At 45.9% G+C, this 12,785-nt stretch overlaps 1 protein-coding gene across 2 annotated transcripts in view; it reads right to left on the bottom strand.

Moving 5' to 3' along the window:
- Positions 1 to 7,584: 7,584 nt before the first annotated feature.
- MISP3 (MISP family member 3) overlaps positions 7,585 to 12,785 on the bottom strand; it is a 70,928-nt gene continuing 65,727 nt past the window's right edge. For both annotated transcript variants that reach the window (XM_073587361.1, XM_073587360.1), the window contains one exon: positions 7,585 to 7,921. In XM_073587361.1, coding sequence (XP_073443462.1) covers positions 7,832 to 7,921 — 90 coding nt within the window. In that variant the 3' untranslated portion in view covers positions 7,585 to 7,831. The remainder of the gene's footprint in view (positions 7,922 to 12,785) is intronic.

Genomic DNA, 12,785 nt, shown 5'->3' with positions numbered 1-12,785 from the left:
CCACAGCCTCCCACACACAGTATGATGCTCCCACTGCCTCCCACACATAGTATAATGCTCCCACAGCCTCCCACACATAGTATAATGCTCCCACAGCCTCTCACACATAGTATAATGCTCCCACAGCCTCTCACACATAGTATAATGCTCCCACAGCCTCCCACACATAGTATAATGCTCCCACAGCCTCCCACACATAGTATAATGCTCCCACAGCCTCCCACACATAGTATAATGCTCCCACAGCCTCCCACACATAGTATAATGCTCCCACAGCCTCCCACACATAGTATAATGCTCCCACAGCCTCTCACACATAGTATAATGCTCCCACAGCCTCCCATAGTATGCTCCCACAGCCTCCCACACATAGTATAATGCTCCCACAGCCTCCCACACACAGTATGATGCTCCCACAGCCTCCCACACATAGTATAATGCTCCCACAGCCTCTCACACACAATATGATGTCCTCACAGCTCCCCACACACAGTATGATGTCCTCTCTGCAACCCACACACAGTATATCCCTACAGCCCCCACACACAGTATGATGCTCCCACAGCCTCCCACACACAGTATGATGCTCCCACAGCCTCCCACACACAGTATGTTGCTCCCACAGCCTCCCACACACAGTATGATGCTCCCACAGCCTCTCACACACAGTATGATGCTCCCACAGCCTCCCACACATAGTATAATGCTCCCACAGCCTCCCACACACAGTATGATGCTCCCACAGCCTCCCACACATAGTATAATGCTCCCACAGCCTCTCACACACAATATGATGTCCTCTCAGCTCCCCACATACAGTGTGATGTCCTCACAGCCTCCCACATACATTATGATGTTTTCACAGCTGTCCTCTCAGCGACCCACACACAGTATATCCCTACAGCCCTCAAATACAGTATGATATTCCCACAGCCTCCCACACTCAGTATGATGTCCTCACAACCTCTCAACCACAGTATGATCCTCCCACTTCCTCTCACACTAAGTATGATGTCCTCTCAGCTCCCCACATACAGTGTGATGTCCTCACAGCCTCCCACATACATTATGATGTTTTCACAGCTTCTTACAAAAAATATGATGCCAATACCGCCTGTTCACACACAGTATGATGCTCCCATCGCTCCTCCTCTCACAGTATAATGCCACTACAGCCTGAGCACACAATATAATGGTCCCACAGTCCCCCCCCACACAGAATGATGTACTCATAGCCTCCCACACTAGGATGCACCCACAACCCCCCAAACACAGTATTGTGTTCTCACAGCCTCCCACACACAGAGAATGATGCCACCACCACTCCCCCCATACAGTATGATACCCAGGCAATATATTGCAGCCACAAACAGTTTGATGCCCCCAAAACACAGTATAATGCTATTATAGCCTCCTACACACAGTGTGATAACCCACAACCCCTCCACACACAGTATGATGTAATCACAGCCTCCTCACACACAGTATCATAGAATCATAGAGTTGGAAGGGACCTCCTGGGCCATCTGGTCCAACCCCCTGCTCAAAGCAGGATTCGCTAAATCATCCCAGTCAGATGTCTGTCCACCCTCTGTTTGAAGACTTCCATTGAAGGAGAACTCACCACTTCTCGTGGCAGCCTGTTCCACTCATTGATCACTCTAACTGTCAAATAGTTTTTTCTAATATCTAATCTGTGTCTCCTCCCATTCAGTTTCATCCCATTGCTTCTAGTCTTTCCTTGTGCAAATGAGAATAAAGTTGATCCTTCTACAATGTGACAGCCCTTTAGATATTTGTAGACAGCTATTAAGTCTCCTCTCAGTCTTCTCTTTTGCAAACTAAACATTCCCAAATCCTGCAACCTTTCCTCATAAGACAGGGTTTGCAGACCGGTCACCATTCTGGTCACTCTTTTCTGAACTTGCTCCAGTTTGTTGATGTCTTTTTTTAAAATGTGGTGCCCAAAACTGGACACAATATTCCAGATGAGGTCTGACCAAAGAGGAGTAGAGGGCAATAATGACTTCACGTGATCTAGACTGTATGCTTCTGTTAATACATCCTAGAATTGCATTTGCCTTTTTTGCTGCTGCATCACACTGTTGACTCATATTCAGTCTGTGATCTATTTGTATACCCAAGTCTTTTTCACATGTGCTGTTGCTTAGCCCTATTCCTCCCATTCTGTATATGCTTTTTTCATTTTTATTGCCCAGATGTAGTACTTTGCATTTTTCCCTGTTAAAAACCATACTGTTAGTTGCTGCCCACTTCTCCAGTTTATTTATATCTTTTTGAATCCTCTCTCTCTCTTCTCTAGTATTAGCTATCCCTCCTAGCTTTGTGTCATCAGCAAATTTAATCAGTTTACCCTCAATTCCTTCATCTAAATCGTTGATAAAGATGTTGAACAATACAGGGCCCAGGACAGAGCCCTGTGGTACCCCACTTGAGACATTCTTCCAACTGGATGTGCAGCCATTTACGACCACTCTTTGGGTCCGATCACTAAGCCAGTTATGAATCCACCTAACAGTTGCCTTGTCCATTCCATACTTAGTCATTTTTTCAATAAGGATTGTGTGAGATACTTTGTCAAATGCTTTGCTGAAGTCAAGATATACAGTACTATATCTACAGCATTTCCTTGATCCACCCAATCAGTGATTCCGTCATAGAAGGAAATTAAGTTAGTCTGACATGACGTATTAGTTACAAACCCATGCTGACTCTGTTTAATCACTTCATTCTTATCCAGGTACTGACATACATGTTGTTTAATAATTTGTTCAAAGATCTTTCCTGGTATAGAAGTCAGACTCACCGGCCTATAGTTGCCTGGGTCCACCTTCATCCCCTTTTTGAAGATAGGAACAACATTTGCTCTTCTCCAGTCTTCTGGGACTTCTCCTGTTCTCCAAGAATTTTCAAAGATTATGGAGAGGGGTTCAAAAATTTCTTCTGCTATCTCCTTCAGTACTCTGGGGTGTAATTCATCTGGACCTGGAGACTTGAATTCATTTAGGTTAGCTAAGTGTTTCCTCACTATCTTTCTGTTTATAGATATCCTGGATTCTCCTATTCCCTTAATAGGACAGTGAAGAACAGGTGATGTTACATTTCCTTTCTGAGAGAAAACAGATGCAAAATAGGAATTTAAAAGTTCGGCCTTCTCAACATCCTGTCTTACCATTTCATCATTTTCATCCTGTAAAAATCCTATAGCATCGTTGACTTTTCTTTTACTTTTGACATATCCCCAAAATCCTTTATTATTGCTTTTGACATCTCTTGCAAGCCTCAATTCATTGTCAGCTTTAGCTATGATGTAATCACAGCCTCCTCACACACAGTATGATGTAATCACAGCCTCCTCACGCACAGTATGATGTAATCACAGCCTCCTCACGCACAGTATGATGTAATCACAGCCTCCTCACGCACAGTATGATATAATCACAGCCTCCTCACGCACAGTATGATGTAATCACAGCCTCCTCACGCACAGTATGATGTAATCACAGCCTCCTCACGCACGGTATGATGTAATCACAGCCTCCTCACGCACAGTATGATGTAATCACAGCCTCCTCACGCACAGTATGATGTAATCACAGCCTCCTCACGCACAGTATGATGTAATCACAGCCTCCTCACGCACAGTATGATGTAATCACAGCCTCCTCACATACAGTATGATGGAATCACAGCCTCCTCACACACAGTATGATGCCATTACAGCCTCCTCACGCACAGTATGATGCCATCACAGCCTCCTCACACACAGTATGATGTAATCACAGCCTCCTCACGCACAGTATGATGTAATCACAGTCTCCTCACGCACAGTATGATGTAATCACAGCCTCCTCACGCACAGTATGATGTAATCACAGCCTCCTCACGCACAGTATGATGTAATCACAGCCTCCTCACACACAGTATGATGTAATCACAGCCTCCTCACGCACAGTATGATGTAATCACAGCCTCCTCACCCACAGTATGAAGTAATCACAGCCTCCTCACGCACAGTATGATGTAATCACAGCCTCCTCACGCACAGTATGATGTAATCACAGCCTCCTCACGCACAGTATGATGTAATCACAGCCTCCTCACGCACAGTATGATGTAATCACAGCCTCCTCACGCACAGTATGATGTAATCACAGCCTCCTCACGCACAGTATGATGTAATCACAGCCTCCTCACGCACAGTATGATGTAATCACAGCCTCCTCACGCACAGTATGATGCCATCACAGCCTCCTCACGCACAGTATGATGCCATTACAGCCTCCTCACGCACAGTATGATGCCATTACAGCCTCCTCACGCACAGTATGATGCCATTACAGCCTCCTCACGCACAGTATGATGCAATCACAGCCTCCTCACGCACAGTATGATGTAATCACAGTCTCCTCACGCACAGTATGATGTAATCACAGCCTCCTCACGCACAGTATGATGTAATCACAGCCTCCTCACACACAGTATGATGTAATCACAGCCTCCTCATACACAGTATGATGTAATCACAGCCTCCTTACACAGTATGATGTAATCACAGCCTCCTCACGCACAGTATGATGTAATCACAGCCTCCTCACGCACAGTATGAAGTAATCACAGCCTCCTCACGCACAGTATGATGTAATCACAGCCTCCTCACGCACAGTATGATGTAATCACAGCCTCCTCACGCACAGTATGATGCCATTACAGCCTCCTCACGCACAGTATGATGTAATCACAGCCTCCTCACGCACAGTATGATGCCATCACAGCCTCCTCACGCACAGTATGATGTAATCACAGCCTCCTCACGCACAGTATGATGTAATCACAGCCTCCTCACGCACAGTATGATGTAATCACAGCCTCCTCACGCACAGTATGATGTAATCACAGCCTCTTCACGCACAGTATGATGTAATCACAGCATCCTCACGCACAGTATGATGCCATTACAGCCTCCTCACGCACAGTATGATGTAATCACAGCCTCCTCACGCACAGTATGATGCCATCACAGCCTCCTCACGCACAGTATGATGTAATCACAGCCTCCTCACGCACAGTATGATGTAATCACAGCCTCCTCACGCACAGTATGATGTAATCACAGCCTCCTCACGCACAGTATGATGTAATCACAGCCTCCTCATGCACAGTATGATGTAATCACAGCCTCCTCACGCACAGTATGATGTAATCACAGCCTCCTCACGCACAGTATGATGCCATTACAGCCTCCTCACGCACAGTATGATGTAATCACAGCCTCCTCACACACAGTATGATGTAATCACAGCCTCCTCACACACAGTATGATGTAATCACAGCCTCCTCACACACAGTATGATGTAATCACAGCCTCCTCACACAAAGTATGATGTAATCACAGCCTCCTCACACACAGTATGATGTAATCACAGCCTCCTCACACACAGTATGATGCCATTACAGCCTCCTCACACACAGTATGATGCCATTACAGCCTCCTCACACACAGTATGATGCAATCACAGCCTCCTCACACACAGTATGATGTAATCACAGCCTCCTCACGCACAGTATGATGTAATCACAGCCTCCTCACGCACAGTATGATGTAATCACAGCCTCCTCACGCACAGTATGATGTAATCACAGCCTCCTCACGCACAGTATGATGTAATCACAGCCTCCTCACGCACAGTATGATGCCATTACAGCCTCCTCACGCACAGTATGATGTAATCACAGCCTCCTCACGCACAGTATGATGCCATCACAGCCTCCTCACGCACAGTATGATGTAATCACAGCCTCCTCACGCACAGTATGATGTAATCACAGCCTCCTCACGCACAGTATGATGTAATCACAGCCTCCTCACGCACAGTATGATGTAATCACAGCCTCCTCACGCACAGTATGATGTAATCACAGCCTCCTCACGCACAGTATGATGCCATTACAGCCTCCTCACGCACAGTATGATGTAATCACAGCCTCCTCACGCACAGTATGATGTAATCACAGCCTCCTCACACACAGTATGATGTAATCACAGCCTCCTCACACACAGTATGATGTAATCACAGCCTCCTCACGCACAGTATGATGTAATCACAGCCTCCTCACGCACAGTATGATGTAATCACAGCCTCCTCACGCACAGTATGATGTAATCACAGCCTCCTCACGCACAGTATGATGCCATTACAGCCTCCTCACGCACAGTATGATGTAATCACAGCCTCCTCACGCACAGTATGATGTAATCACAGCCTCCTCACACACAGTATGATGCCATTACAGCCTCCTCACACACAGTATGATGTAATCACAGCCTCCTCTCACACAGTATGATGTAATCACAGCCTCCTCACGCACAGTATGATGTAATCACAGCCTCCTCACGCACAGTATGATGTAATCACAGCCTCCTCACGCACAGTATGATGTAATCACAGCCTCCTCACACACAGTATGATGTAATCACAGCCTCCTCACGCACAGTATGATGTAATCACAGCCTCCTCACGCACAGTATGATGTAATCACAGCCTCCTCACGCACAGTATGATGTAATCACAGCCTCCTCACACACAGTATGATGCCATTACAGCCTCCTCACGCACAGTATGATGTAATCACAGCCTCCTCTCACACAGTATGATGTAATCACAGCCTCCTCACGCACAGTATGATGTAATCACAGCCTCCTCACGCACAGTATGATGTAATCACAGCCTCCTCACGCACAGTATGATGTAATCACAGCCTCCTCACACACAGTATGATGTAATCACAGCCTCCTCACGCACAGTATGATGTAATCACAGCCTCCTCACGCACAGTATGATGTAATCACAGCCTCCTCACGCACAGTATGATGTAATCACAGCCTCCTCACGCACAGTATGATGTAATCACAGCCTCCTCACACACAGTATGATGCCATTACAGCCTCCTCACACACAGTATGATGTAATCACAGCCTCCTCTCACACAGTATGATGTAATCACAGCCTCCTCACGCACAGTATGATGTAATCACAGCCTCCTCACGCACAGTATGATGTAATCACAGCCTCCTCACGCACAGTATGATGTAATCACAGCCTCCTCACACACAGTATGATGTAATCACAGCCTCCTCACGCACAGTATGATGTAATCACAGCCTCCTCACGCACAGTATGATGTAATCACAGCCTCCTCACGCACAGTATGATGTAATCACAGCCTCCTCACGCACAGTATGATGCCATTACAGCCTCCTCACGCACAGTATGATGCTCCCACAGCAATTACCTCGCAGTCAGCAAGGAATTTATCAAACCTTCTAGAGAATATATACAGTGCTAGTAACACCTGAGAGCGCACGGTACAGGCCAGCAGTGTGACCATGCCACTGGGCAAAACTGTCAATCTTCAGGAGCGCACCGCCAACCCAGCACACAGGGAGCCGACAGGATGGGGAGTGGTGTGCTCTTTCAGACAGAAGTTAGGCACACCCATATAAATAGCTTAATAGCATGAAACATACAGAAGGGGCTAATACTTTCGCACAGTCCACAGACGTTGAAATTTTAGTATAATTTATTACAAATAATTTTTTACAGGTTACAAAATCTTGATTGGCAGATTAGATACCGATTGTGGTGCAGGAGGCACAGTCAGTTGTTGGAATGACATCAGAAGCATTGAAATGGGGGATGAGGAGGATGAAGAGGAGGATGGCAGTCTGATAATCCGTTTATAGAGAGGAGCGGTGAGGACGTCTCTTCCACGTAGCACAAGTTCTAGCTCAGTCCTCTGTAACCGCTCCTTATTCATCATCCTTTGGATTGGGGTTCCCGCTTTCCCAGCTCTGGATGAGAGCGCTGCGCTGCCGCCGGGTGCGTGGGCTGTCCGAAACCTGAGCGAGGGCAGAGAACATACATAGAATTAATATTTCATAGAATAGTACAACATACATCCATTACACACTACTAGTGACATCACGAGGGCTTGGCGCCTGGCGCTCGCTCCATAGATCTCAGCCTGAAAGCCCCAAACCACAGGTATTATTATTATCATTACGTCGGTCATCATTATTAATTTAATGTACACCGCAGGTATTATTAAGCCACCAAATGTCATGGGTACTATATACCTATTCATTATACCTGCAGACAGGAGTAACCCACTAACTATTCGGAAGATTTTTAATAACCCACTAGACATCAGGAATAGTACTAATATCCCACAGAAATATTATTAACACACTAAATTCCGGGGATATTATTAATAACCTACTAGACACGATGAATATTAATAATAACTCACTAAACATCAGGGCTAATATAATTACCGATTAGACACCGGGAATATTAATAACTAGCTGAAGAGCCCGGCGCTGCCCGGGCATAGTAACTAACTGTGGGTAGTTATAACAAATTATAATTATCCTCCATCCCATAGTCCCGTACCCATATACCCATCATACATATCCACGATCCCATAGTCCCGTGCCCATATACCCATCATACATATCATCCATCCCATATTCGAGTGCCCATATACCCATCATACATATTCTCCATCCCATAGTCCCATGCTCATATACCCATCATACATATTCTCCATCCCATAGTCCCATGCCCATATACCCATCATACATATCCTCCATCCCATAGTCCAGTGCCCATATACCCATCATACATATCCACGATTCCATAGTCCCATGCCCATATACCCATCATACATATCCACGATCCCATAGTCCCATGCCCATATACCCATCATACATATCATCCATCCCATATTCGAGTGCCCATATACCCATCATACATATCCTCCATCCCATAGTCCCATGCCCATATACCCATCATACATATCCTCCATCCCATAGGCCCGTGCCCATATACCCATCATACATATCATCCATCCCATATTCGAGTGCCCATATACCCATCATACATATTCTCCATCCCATAGTCCCATGCCCATATACCCATCATACATATCATCCATCCCATAGTCCCGTGCCCATATACCCATCATACATATCCACGATCCCATAGTCCCGTGCCCATATACCCATCATACATATCATCCATCCCATATTCGAGTGCCCATATACCCATCATACATATTCTCCATCCCATAGTCCCATGCCATATACCCATCATACATATCCTCCATCCCATAGTCCCGTGCCCATATACCCATCATACATATCCACGATTCCATAGTCCCATGCCCATATACCCATCATACATATCCACGATCCCATAGTCCCATGCCCATATACCCATCATACATATCATCCATCCCATATTCGAGTGCCCATATACCCATCATACATATCCTCCATCCCATAGTCCCATGCCCATATACCCATCATACATATCCTCCATCCCATAGGCCCGTGCCCATATACCCATCATACATATCATCCATCCCATACTCGAGTGCCCATATACCCATCATACATATCCTCCATCCCATAGTCCCATGCCCATATACCCATCATACATATCCTCCATCCCATAGGCCCGTGCCCATATACCCATCATACATATCCACGATCCCATATTCGAGTGCCCATATACCCATCATACATATTCTCCATCCCATAGTCCCGTGCCCATATACCCATCATACATATCCTCCATCCCATATTCGAGTGCTCATATACCCATCATACATATCATCCATCCCATATTCGAGTGCCCATATACCCATCATACTTATTCTCCATCCCATAGTCCCATGCCCATATACCCATCATACATATCCTCCATCCCATAGTCCCGTGCCCATATACCCATCATACATATCCACGATCCCATAGTCCCATGCCCATATACCCATCATACATATCCACGATCCCATAGTCCCATGCCCATATACCCATCATACATATCCTCCATCCCATATTCGAGTGCCCATATACCCATCATACATATTCTCCATCCCATAGTCCCATGCCCATATACCCATCATACATATCATCCATCCCATAGTCCCGTGCCCATATACCCATCATACATATCATCCATCCCATATTCGAGTGCCCATATACCCATCATACATATTCTCCATCCCATAGTCCCATGCCCATATACCCATCATACATATCCTCCATCCCATAGTCCCGTGCCCATATACCCATCATACATATCCACGATCCCATAGTCCCATGCCCATATACCCATCACACATATCCACGATCCCATAGTCCCATGCCCATATACCCATCATACATATCATCCATCCCATATTCGAGTGCCCATATACCCATCATACATCCTCCATCCCATAGTCCCATGCCCATATACCCATCATACATATCCTCCATCCCATATTCGAGTGCCCATATACCCATCATACATCCTCCATCCCATAGTCCCATGCCCATATACCCCTCATACATATCATCCATCCCATATTTGAGTGCCCATATACCCATCATACATCCTCCATCCCATAGTCCCATGCCCATATACCCATCATACATATCCTCCATACCATAGGCCCGTGCCCATATACCCATCATACATATCATCCATCCCATACTCGAGTGCCCATATACCCATCATACATATCCTCCATCCCATAGTCCCATGCCCATATACCCATCATACATATCCTCCATCCCATAGGCCCGTGCCCATATACCCATCATACATATCATCCATCCCATACTCGAGTGCCCATATACCCATCATACATATCCTCCATCCCATAGTCCCATGCCCATATACCCATCATACATATCCTCCATCCCATAGGCCCGTGCCCATATACCCATCATACATATCCACGATCCCATAGTCCCATGTCCATATACCCATCATACATATTCTCCATCCCATAGTCCCGTGCCCATATACCCATCATACATATCCTCCATCCCATAGTCCAGTGCCCATATACCCATCATACATATCCTCCATCCCATAGTCCCATGCCCATATACCCATCATACATATCCTCCATCCCATAGGCCCGTGCCCATATACCCATCATACATATCCACGATCCCATAGTCCCATGCCCATATACCCATCATACATATTCTCCATCCCATAGTCCCGTGCCCATATACCCATCATACATATCCACCATCCCATAGTCCCATGCCCATATACCCATCATACATATCCACCATCCCATAGTCCCATGCCCATATACCCATCATACATATTCTCCATCCCATAGTCCCGTGCCCATATACCCATCATACATATCCTCCATCCCATAGTCCCATGCCCATATACCCATCATACATATCATCCATCCCATACTCGAGTGCCCATATACCCATCATACATATCCTCCATCCCATAGTCCCATGCCCATATACCCATAATACATATCCTCCATCCCATAGGCCCGTGCCCATATACCCATCATACATATCCACGATCCCATATTCGAGTGCCCATATACCCATCATACATATTCTCCATCCCATAGTCCCGTGCCCATATACCCATCATACATATCCTCCATCCCATATTCGAGTGCTCATATACCCATCATACATATCATCCATCCCATATTCGAGTGCCCATATACCCATCATACTTATTCTCCATCCCATAGTCCCATGCCCATATACCCATCATACATATCCTCCATCCCATAGTCCCGTGCCCATATACCCATCATACATATCCACGATTCCATAGTCCCATGCCCATATACCCATCATACATATCCACGATCCCATAGTCCCATGCCCATATACCCATCATACATATCATCCATCCCATATTCGAGTGCCCATATACCCATCATACATATCCTCCATCCCATAGTCCCATGCCCATATACCCATCATACATATCCTCCATCCCATAGGCCCGTGCCCATATACCCATCATACATATCATCCATCCCATACTCGAGTGCCCATATACCCATCATACATATCCTCCATCCCATAGTCCCATGCCCATATACCCATCATACATATCCTCCATCCCATAGGCCCGTGCCCATATACCCATCATACATATCCACGATCCCATATTCGAGTGCCCATATACCCATCATACATATTCTCCATCCCATAGTCCCGTGCCCATATACCCATCATACATATCCTCCATCCCATATTCGAGTGCTCATATACCCATCATACATATCATCCATCCCATATTCGAGTGCCCATATACCCATCATACTTATTCTCCATCCCATAGTCCCATGCCCATATACCCATCATACATATCCACGATCCCATAGTCCCATGCCCATATACCCATCATACATATCCTCCATCCCATATTCGAGTGCCCATATACCCATCATACATATTCTCCATCCCATAGTCCCATGCCCATATACCCATCATACATATCATCCATCCCATAGTCCCGTGCCCATATACCCATCATACATATCATCCATCCCATATTCGAGTGCCCATATACCCATCATACATATTCTCCATCCCATAGTCCCATGCCCATATACCCATCATACATATCCTCCATCCCATAGTCCCGTGCCCATATACCCATCATACATATCCACGATCCCATAGTCCCATGCCCATATACCCATCATACATATCCACGATCCCATAGTCCCATGCCCATATACCCATCATACATATCATCCATCCCATATTCGAGTGCCCATATACCCATCATACATCCTCCATCCCATAGTCCCATGCCCATATACCCATCATACATCCTCCATCCCATAGTCCCGTGCCCATATACCCATCATACATATCCACGATCCCATAGTCCCATGCCCATATACCCATCATACATATC

This window comes from Dendrobates tinctorius, unplaced genomic scaffold (genome assembly GCF_039654945.1).
Source record: "Dendrobates tinctorius isolate UK_male_01 unplaced genomic scaffold, ASM3965494v1 ptg000099l, whole genome shotgun sequence".
Classification (NCBI taxonomy): domain Eukaryota; kingdom Metazoa; phylum Chordata; class Amphibia; order Anura; family Dendrobatidae; genus Dendrobates; species Dendrobates tinctorius.
The sequence above is the reverse complement of the archived record's forward strand: the minus strand, read 5'-3'. Positions and strand labels throughout refer to the sequence as shown.